Below are 9,555 nucleotides of genomic sequence, written 5' to 3'. Positions count from 1 at the left end.
AGCTCTTCAGCTCAAGGCAAGCATTTTATCACTTGAGCCACAGTGCCACTTCTGGTTTTTTAGCCGTTTATTGGAGATAAGCATTTCATGGACTTTCTTGCCCAGGCTGCCTTTGAATCATGATCCTCAGATCTCAGCCTCCTGAGTAGCTAGGATTATAGGTATGAGCCACCGGTGCCCAGCCTGAGTAACTTTTTTTGTGTGTGCTGGTCCCAGGGCTTGAACTGAGGGTATGGGTGATGTTCCTGAGCATTGTTGCACTCTACCACTTGAGCTACAGCTCCATTTCCAGTTTTTTGGCAGTTAATTAGAGCTAAGAGTCTAAAGTACTTTTCTGCCCAAGCTGGCTATGAACTGTGATCCTAAGATCTCAGCCTCCTGAGTAGCTAGGATTACAGATGTGAGACACCAGTACCTGGCTGAGTAGCTCTTATGGAGAATCTGATAACAGGATGATCCCTAGAGAACTGAGGCTCAATGGATTTCTCATAGTTTATGTCCTAATGCTAAGCAGAAATCACCAAACATTCCTAGTTATATTCAACTGCATATTGTCTTTAGAAAAACTTAAGAATTCTTACCTTTAGAATAGAACCATTGTCTGCAGCTGTGGTATGTAGCACAGCATGAGAATCTTGGCAGAGGGGCACATTATTCTCATTTAATACAGCACTAAAAAGAAAGAGATTAATTCAGATTATAGAGGACCTGTACAGGAAAAATAACACTGTCGAACAAAACTTTAGAAAAGAATAAAGAATTCATGTAGGGGAAGAACAAATGATAACAGGAGAGGAGTACTCAACCATCAGTGCCACACTGTATACCTGTGTGAAACCTATCCCCACCCCTGCAAAACACCTTTTACATATAGCTCAGACTCACTTGCCACTGATTGGAACAGCAGACTACCTTGCTTCCCTCCAAAAATATCACTAAAATGAAAAAAACCCATAATATCTAAAAACTACTAAAGATTGCCAGTGGTAGTTCAGCAATCTTTAGAAAGTCCTAAAAGACACACAGAAGAAGAGAATGTTTTCAAGGTTAACAACAGCTTCAATGTTTCTTCAAATTTAGAGAAACTATATAAAGGATGGAAAGGCAGGCAAAATAGTTACAGATCAAGGCTGTTTATAAAAAGCTATGCCAGTCACAAGAGATTTTTTTTAAAAAGCTATTATAGATGATATAAATGGGAATGTTCAGTAGATCACAATTTTATAGAATACCCAAAACTTTAGAGAAGAGTCAGGAAACACCAGAGGAAGCCACTGTCTGAGAACCTGGACTGGAGAGCTCCGCTGTAGAAGGAAGAGGCAATAACATCCATGGTGCTCCAGCTACTGCACCTCTCACTGCCAAAGTGAGAGAATGCTGCAACATATCTATAGCAGGGTGTCTTATCTCCACATAGAAATAATGAGAACAAGAGCAATCCTAAAATGGTTTCAACACCAGGGAAGAAAGAGGAAGACCATAGACAAAAGGCTATTATCCACCAAGACATCATAAACAGCAGGAAACCTCAGCCTTCACCAGCATCACTAAAGTGTTCAAGCACCAGCAGTCCTAATAAAACCACAGGATGGAGAAAAATGAGAGATAAATTGAGGACTGCAAAAACTTGGACCAGATTAATGAGTGGAAGCCAATTCTATTGTATCTACAACACTAAAGAAAACAGAGACAGAGGTGGAAAATAAAAGAATGTGCAGCTCAGTGCTGGTGGCTTATGCCTATAATCCTAGCTACTCAGAAGGCTGAGATCTAAGGATTGTGATTTGAAGCCAGCCTGAGCAGGTTGCTGGTGGCTCACAACTATAATCCTAGCTACTCAGGAGACTGAGAATTGTTGGATCACAGTTCAAAGCCAGCCCAGGTGGGAAGGGCCATGAGACTCTTATCTCCAATAAACCACCAGAAAACCAGAAGTGGTGCTGTAGCTCAAGTGGTAGAGCACTAGCCTTGAGCTGAATTGCTGAGGGACAGAGCTCAGACCCAGAGTTCAAGCCCCCCCCCAAAAAAAAGAAGAAGAAGCCAGCTGGGGCAGAAAAAGCAAATAAAATTCTTATTTCTAACTCACTAGCAAAAAGGCCAAAAGTGAAGCTTTGGCTCAAGTGGCACTCTACCACTTGAGCCAAAGCTCCACTTAGCAAAGAAGCTAAGGAAGAGCAGCCAGGCCCTAAGTTTAAGCTCCAGTCCTGGCACCATAAAAAAAAAAAAAGTAGTGAAATATGTTTTACAATGATTTTTCCCAACCCTTCAAGAAAAATTCTCATAGGTAGCATAGCTTATCACAAGGAAAATAAGAAATGAGAAGAAACTATGCCTCAGGAAAGCATAGACATTGGACTTATTAGATAAATACTTCACATGAACTGTCTCAAAACTCACAAGCTGGGCGCTGAGGCTCATGCTTGTAATCCTAACCACAAGAAAACCAGAAGTGATGCTGTGGCTCAAGTAGTAGAGTGCTGGCTTTGAGCTGAAGTGCTGAGGGACAATGCCCAGGCCCAGAGTTCAAGCCCCATGACCGTGGGAAAACAAAACAAACAAACAAAAAACTCTCACAAAACTAAATTACAAAGAACTAAAGGAGACCAGCAAAAGAATGAGACAACAAATATAATTATATTAAAAATTTCAGAGCTGAAAGCATACCTTACAACTGTGTGTGTCAGTCCTAGAGCTGGAACTTGGGCTTTGGGTGCTGTCCCTGAGCTTTTTTACTCAAGGTCTGCGCTATACCACTTGAACCACAGCTCCACTTTGCTTTTTTTTTTTTGGTGCTTAACTGGAGGTAAGAGTCTTACAGACTTTCCTGCCTGGGCTGGCTTTAAACTGCAATCCTCATATCTCAGCCTCATGAATGGCTAGAATTACAGGCATGAGCCACTGTCGCCAGGCTTTTTTTCTATGTATGTATGTATGTACGTATGTATGTATGTCAGTTGTGGGGCTTGAACTCTGGGCCTGGGAACTGTCCCTGAGCTCTTCAGCTCAAGGCTAGTGCTCTACCACTTGAGCCACAGCACCACTTCTGGCTCACATTTTTTAAAAGAAAAATTTACTAGAGGATATTCACAGCAGATTTAGGTCAAGAGCAGAGGTGTAGGAATGAAGAGGAGAAGAGGGGGAGAATACAGTCAAGAATTCAATATATACCCTACAAAATTAAGAAAATGAGGGAAGGGGCTAGGAGATGAGTGAGAATGCTGAAAGGGATGACACTGCTCAAGGTGCACTATTTATAAACTGCTCTATTAAGTGGCAAATAAAAAATACCTAAGATAGAACTTGAATCGTGCTAAGTGCTGACTAACCTTGTTAAATTAATGGGCAAAAATATTAATGAAGACTGACAGACTATATTGTGTTGCAGACATGGACATGAGCCCTCTAACTGGTTTACCTTAATCCTTGCACTATTGAACACAGTAAATATTAAATACATGCTGCTATTTCAATACAGAAAATTAAAACTTCAGGAGTTGGGGATTTAGCTCAATGGAAGAGCACTTGCCTGGCAAGTGTAAGGTCCTAAGTTTGGTCCTCAGCTCTGGTGAAAAAAAATCTGTAAAATTAAAACTTCAAACCTCAGTTGTATTAGCCCTATGTCAAGCACTCAGGAGCTTCTTGTGATTAGAACTTGCAGTACCAGACAGCACACATAAAGAACTTTCCAGGGGCTGGGAAGGTGGCTCAGTGGCTAGTACAGCGCTTGCCTCACATGCATGAGGCTCTGGGTTTGATTGCTCAGTACCACATAAATAGAAAAAACCAAAAGTGGTGCTGTGGCTCAAGTGCTAGCCTTGAGCTGAAGAGCTGAGGGACCGAACCCAGGCCCAGGGTTCAAGCCCTATGACTTTTACCCACACCCACACAAAACAAGAACACTTCTATTGCTGGAGCAATACTGGACAGTAGTATTCTCCCCTTTTCCCCCATCCCCACAGGTCATGGGGCTTGAACTCAGAACCTGGGCAGTGTCCCTGAGCTTTTGTGCTCAAGGCTAGCTCTCTACCACTCTGAACCACAGGACCACTTCCGGCTTTTTCTGTTTATGTGGTACTAAGGAATTGAACCCAGGGCTTCATGCATGCTAGACAAACACTCTACCACTAAGCCACATCCCAGGCACAGGCTATTATTTGACATACTGACATACATATTTTGCTGTTTTCTCTCCATGAGAGTGTAAACACCAAAGAGAAAACTTTTGTCTATTTTATATCCTGCTGAAATCCTACTTACAATAATTCCTGGCATATAATTGGCACGTAATACATATTTGTTGACTTAAAAAAATCCGAGTGGCATTGGCTGGGAAGGTGGCTCAGTGGTAAAGTGCTTGCCGTGCATACATGAGGCCCTGGGTTCGATTCCTCAGCACCACATAAGCAAAAAGAAAAAAGCTGGAAGTGGCACTATGGCTCAAATGGTAGAGCACTAGCCTTGAGCTGAAGAGCTGAGGGACAGCGCCCAGACCAGAGTTCAGGCCCCATGACCGGACCCCCAAAAAAACCAAAAAAAAACCGAGTAGCCAATTGAGATATCTGGTGTTAGAAACAACAAGACAATAATGAAAACAACTGAGCCCAAGGAACTTGTGGAATCCAAACACCAATATATCATTACTTGCACAGTCTAGGATGAAAGGGAGGAGGAGAAGACTAGTTCAAAAAACAACAGATAAAAACACAACAATTTGAATGAAAAGATATTTAAGAAGGTTGATAAACTCCATAGAATGAACTCAGGATCCAGAGAATTTGTGTTATTTGTACTGTCTAAAGATGAAAACAAGCTGGTGCCAGTGGTTCATGGCTATAATCCTAGCTACTCAGGAGGCTGAGATCTGAGGATCGCAGTTCAAAGCCAATCTGGGTAGGAAAGTCCCTAACACTATCTCTAATAAACCACCAGAAAACCAGGAAGTGAGTGGTGCTCTGGCTCAAGTGGTAGATAGAGCACTAGCCTTGAGCCTGAAGAGCTAAGGGACAGCTCCCAGGCCGAGTTCAAGCTCCACACAACAACAACAACAAAGATGAAAACAAGGAAGAGACTTTTTTTGGTGCTGGAATTGAGGCTTGAACTCAGGGCCTGGTGCTCTTGTTTGACTTTTTCTGCTCAACTTCTTTTTTTTTTTTTTGGGTCCGGTCGTGGGGCCTGAACTCTGGGCCTGGGCACTGTTCCTCAGCTCTTCAGCTCAAGGCTAGCATTCTACCACTTGAGCCACAGTGCCACTTTCGGCTTATGTTGTGCTAAGGAATCGAACCCAGGGCCTCAGGCATGCAAGGCAAGCGCTCTACCACTGAGCCACCTTCCCAGCCCCTCTGCTCAACTTCTTGAGCTACATTGCCACTTCCAAGAAGAGAATTTTGAAAGTAGTAAGACTTATTATATAAAGATCCTAATAAGATTAACTGCCAATGTCTCAATAGAAACCATGAAAAAATAGCACTGGATGACACATATCAACTAAGAATTATATATTCAGCAAATCTACTTTTGAAAATGAGGGAAATAAAGACATTCTCTTTTTTTATTCTTTTTCTTTTTTTTGTTGGTTGTGGGTCTTGAATTCTGGGCCTGGGCACTGCCCCTCAGCTCTTCAGCTCAAGACTAGTACTTACCACTTGAACTACAGCGCCACTTCCAGTTTTCTGGTTAATGGAGATAAGAGTCTCACAGATTTTCCTGCCCAGTGCTCATTCTGAACTGCAATCCTCAGATCTCAGGCTCCTTAGTATCTAGGATTACAGGCTTGAACCACTGGCTCAGCAATAAAGATTTTCAAACAAACAAAAGCAAAGGAAGCTTATTGTTATTATTATTTTTTTTTGTCAGTCATGGGGCTTGAATTCTGGGCTTAGGGGCTGTCCCTGTGCTCTTCAGCTCAAGGCGAGCGCTCTACCACTTGAGCCACAGTGCCACTTCTGGTTTTCTAGTAGTTTACTGGAGATAAGAGTCTCACGGTTTTCTAGTGGTTTACTGGAGATAAATAAGAGTCTCAAGGACTTTCCTGCCTAGGCTGGCTCTGAACCATGATCCTCAGATCTCAGCCACCTGAGTAGGTAGGATTACAGGCATGAGCCACTGGCAAAGGAAGCTTATTATAAGTAGATATGCTTTACGTAAATGCTAAAGAGGATCCTTCAGGCTGTGATAAAGGATTTTATCTATTAATCTGAAATTATATGAAGAAAAAATAAAGAATACAGGTTAAAGAAAAGATCACTGAATACACAATGATGAACTAAAGAAATTAGTACAGAACAAGGAATAAAAGCCTAACAAGACAAATTGAAAAGATGATTGAGAGTTGGAAGAAGTAGCAAAGAAATTCACTCAGTTAATGTGAGAGTCTAGGCTTGGCAAGATTTTAAGAACAGTTCATTGTGATGTCAAGATGACACTGAAATTAACCAGGACCCTCAGAAGAAAACAGAATGCATTTCTTATCAAGCATGACAAGGTAAAAAATCTTTACAGAGGACTTTGCTCTATTCTTTGAAACAAGTGAAAACAAATGAAAATGTGAGAATACCTTCAAATAATCTTCAAATACTCAGTGGCTCTCTAATGGACAGAAAAGAGTGAATATAAGCTACCTTTCAAACTATGTGTTCTGAATGAGGGAAAGTAAAAAGAAAAGATAGTGGAAACAAATAAGAAAATCAATTCAATTCAGAATTGTACCTGATTGTGGTAGTATCCTGAACACTGGCATTTTTATGACTTAAGCTATCTTCTCTTGTAACCTAAGAAAATGGAATCATAAAAAAAATCAAGAAATTTACATTTCTTTCCAGTAAAAACAGAAGTACCTATTGCTTCAGTTCAAGTAAGAGGTAATTACAATATAACAGTACTGCATCTAATGCAAATCTATCTCATAGCCAAATTAGCAATCCAAAATAACTTCAACATGTTTGACTATAAATATTCATGTTTTGGGGGGGAGGGGGGAGGCTGGGAAGGGATGTGAATGGTAAACCAAAGGAGGAGGCTGCAATGCTTGGTAAGAAATGTACGCATTATCCTGCTCATGTAATTGTAACCCCTCTGTACAGTATGTTCACAAATAAAAAATAAATAAATAAATTTTAAAAAAAGGACCTATTAATTCAAAAAAAAAATTCATGTTTTTACTCTTGGGCTTTCAGTTGCTGAACATCCACATCCCATAGCATGTGACATTATATACAAAATCACAAATATTCAATGCCAAAATGTTTTTCATATTTAAGTGATACAATATACATTTGGTTTTTATTTTTTCCTAAATTTTAAGAGGGAAATAGACAAAAACTGAAGAGTTCAGTTTTGCCTCAACTTTATTGACACATTGTTTATATATAGTAAAATGCATCGATTTTAAATGTAAGATTAGTGAATTCTGAAAAATATTTACAGGTGCATAACTATTATATTTCCTCCATAACCAACATTTCTACTACCACTTTGCTCCAAAATATTCCCTTGAAGCATCTCACTTAATTCCATCAAAATCAACTGTGGCAACCTATGATATATATTTTCTAGTTTCATATGAACTAGAATCACGTACTTTGTGTGTATGTGTGTTGGTCATGGGGCTTAAACTCTGGGCCTGGGTGCTGTCCCTCAGCTCTTCAGCTCAAGGCTAGCGCTCTACCACTTAAGCCACAGCGCCACTTCCACCTTTTTTGTTATGTGGTGCTGAGGAATTGAACCCAGGGCCTTAGGCATGCAAGGCAAGCACTCTACCACTGAGCCACCTTCCCAGCCCTCTACTCCTACTTTGATGAGGGTTTTTTTTTTTTTAACATGCACAGCTGTTGAATTTGGGGAAATGTCTTTTCTTTATGAATTGAGATAATTTTTATGTATTTTAAATATCCTGAAGATGGAATGATAAATCAATTTTTTTTCCTGAGAGAGACACTGTATTGCTGTAATGTAAGATCCTACTTTTAAATTGCTTTAGTATGATTTGATATTTTATTACAAACTTTTACATCTATGTTTAAGAGGAGAATTAATCTGGAGAGTTTTTCTGTTTTTTGTTTTGCTTGTTGTGGGGCTTGAACTCTGGGCCTGGGCACTGTCCCTTAGCTCTTCAGCTCAAGACTAGTGCTTTACCACTTGAACCACAGCGCCACTTCCGGTTTTTTGGTGGTTTATTGGAGATAAGAGTCCCATGGACTTTCCTGCCCAGACTGGTTTTGAATCATGATCCTCAGATCTCAGCCTCTTTAGTAGCTAAGATTACAGGCGTGAGCCACTGGTGCTTGGCTGAAATTCTTTCTTCAAGTTAAGAAAAGTCCAAAAAATACAACTAAAATGCAAGGCAACTACTATGGAAAACAATAAAAACAAAAAACCCAGGAAGTCTACAAGTATAAAAATGTTTAAGTCACACAGTTCTGGAGATTGACAAGACCAAGATCAAGATACTACAAGATTTAATTCTGGTGAAGAACTAATACATGGTATCTTCTTGTGGCTTTCTCACGGAGTACAAGGGGCAAACAAACTCAGGGCTTTTTCTAAGAGCGCTAAAAACACTCATATCATAATAAGTGAGAACACAGCTTTATGATTACTTTGACCATTACTACTGACATCAATACTTTATCTATATTGTTTTCTTTTTGTAGCAGTTCTGGGACTTGAACTCAAGGCCTTGTACTCTTGTTTATCTTTTTTAATGTTGGTGCTTTTCCATGTGAGCCACACATCCACTTTTAGCTTCTCACTGGTTATTGGAGATAAGAATCTCTAGGATTTGTCTACCTAGGCTGGCTCTCAATCTGTAGATCTCAGCCTGCTGATTACAGGACTAAGCCAGTGGCACCTAGATAACACTTGGTAAATTATGGTTTAGATACTCCTTTACCTTTCTTATTTCATCCTCACAACATCCTTAAGGTAGTTATTAGCATTATTTATTATTTAATTTATTTTATTTTAAGCATTAACAAAACTGAGGCATAGACTCATATATCAAGTCATGAAATTGGTAAGTAGAATAAAAATGGGATTTTACTTTTCATATCACCAGGATTATATCTATTAAAGGCAGCTTACCTTCTGCACAGATTCTACTTGAGCCTTTAAAATGTTACTCTTGAAGTCAGTAGGAAACCTTATGGCATTTGGTCCTGGGCTCTCAATGGCATTATTGAGACATTTCTCAGTCAACTTCACCACTTCTTCCTAAATATTAAAAACATACTTTATTAACCTCCATAGACCATAGTTATTAAAAGCAGGGAAGGACACTGGGTGCCGGTGGCCCACACCTATAATCTTAGCTATTCAGGAGGCTGAGATCTGAGGATCACAGTTCAAAACTAGTCCAGGAAGGGGCTGGGAAGGTGGCTCAGTGGTAGAATGTTTGCCTTGCATGCATGAGGCCCTGGATTTGATTCCTCAGTACCACATAAGCAAAAAGAAAAAGAAAAAAAAAAGCTGGAAGTGGTGTGATGGCTCAAGTGGTAGCACGCTAGCCTTGACCTGAAGAGCTAAGGGACAGCGCGCAGGCCCAGAGTTCAGGACCCACAA

At 40.2% G+C, this 9,555-nt stretch overlaps 1 protein-coding gene across 2 annotated transcripts in view; it reads right to left on the bottom strand.

Moving 5' to 3' along the window:
* Positions 1-9,555, bottom strand: part of Epb41l5 (erythrocyte membrane protein band 4.1 like 5) — a 128,177-nt gene that overhangs the window by 14,506 nt on the left and 104,116 nt on the right. For both annotated transcript variants that reach the window (XM_013020689.1, XM_013020690.1), the window contains exons 18-20: positions 9,079-9,207; positions 6,706-6,767; positions 582-672 (exon numbers count right to left, since the gene is read on the bottom strand). In XM_013020689.1, the coding sequence (XP_012876143.1) occupies positions 582-672; positions 6,706-6,767; positions 9,079-9,207 (282 nt within the window). The remainder of the gene's footprint in view (positions 1-581; positions 673-6,705; positions 6,768-9,078; positions 9,208-9,555) is intronic.

This window comes from Dipodomys ordii, unplaced genomic scaffold (assembly GCF_000151885.1).
Source record: "Dipodomys ordii isolate 6190 unplaced genomic scaffold, Dord_2.0 Scaffold52, whole genome shotgun sequence".
Classification (NCBI taxonomy): domain Eukaryota; kingdom Metazoa; phylum Chordata; class Mammalia; order Rodentia; family Heteromyidae; genus Dipodomys; species Dipodomys ordii.
Note: the sequence above shows the minus strand (reverse complement) of the source record. Positions and strands in the feature narration are given on the sequence as shown.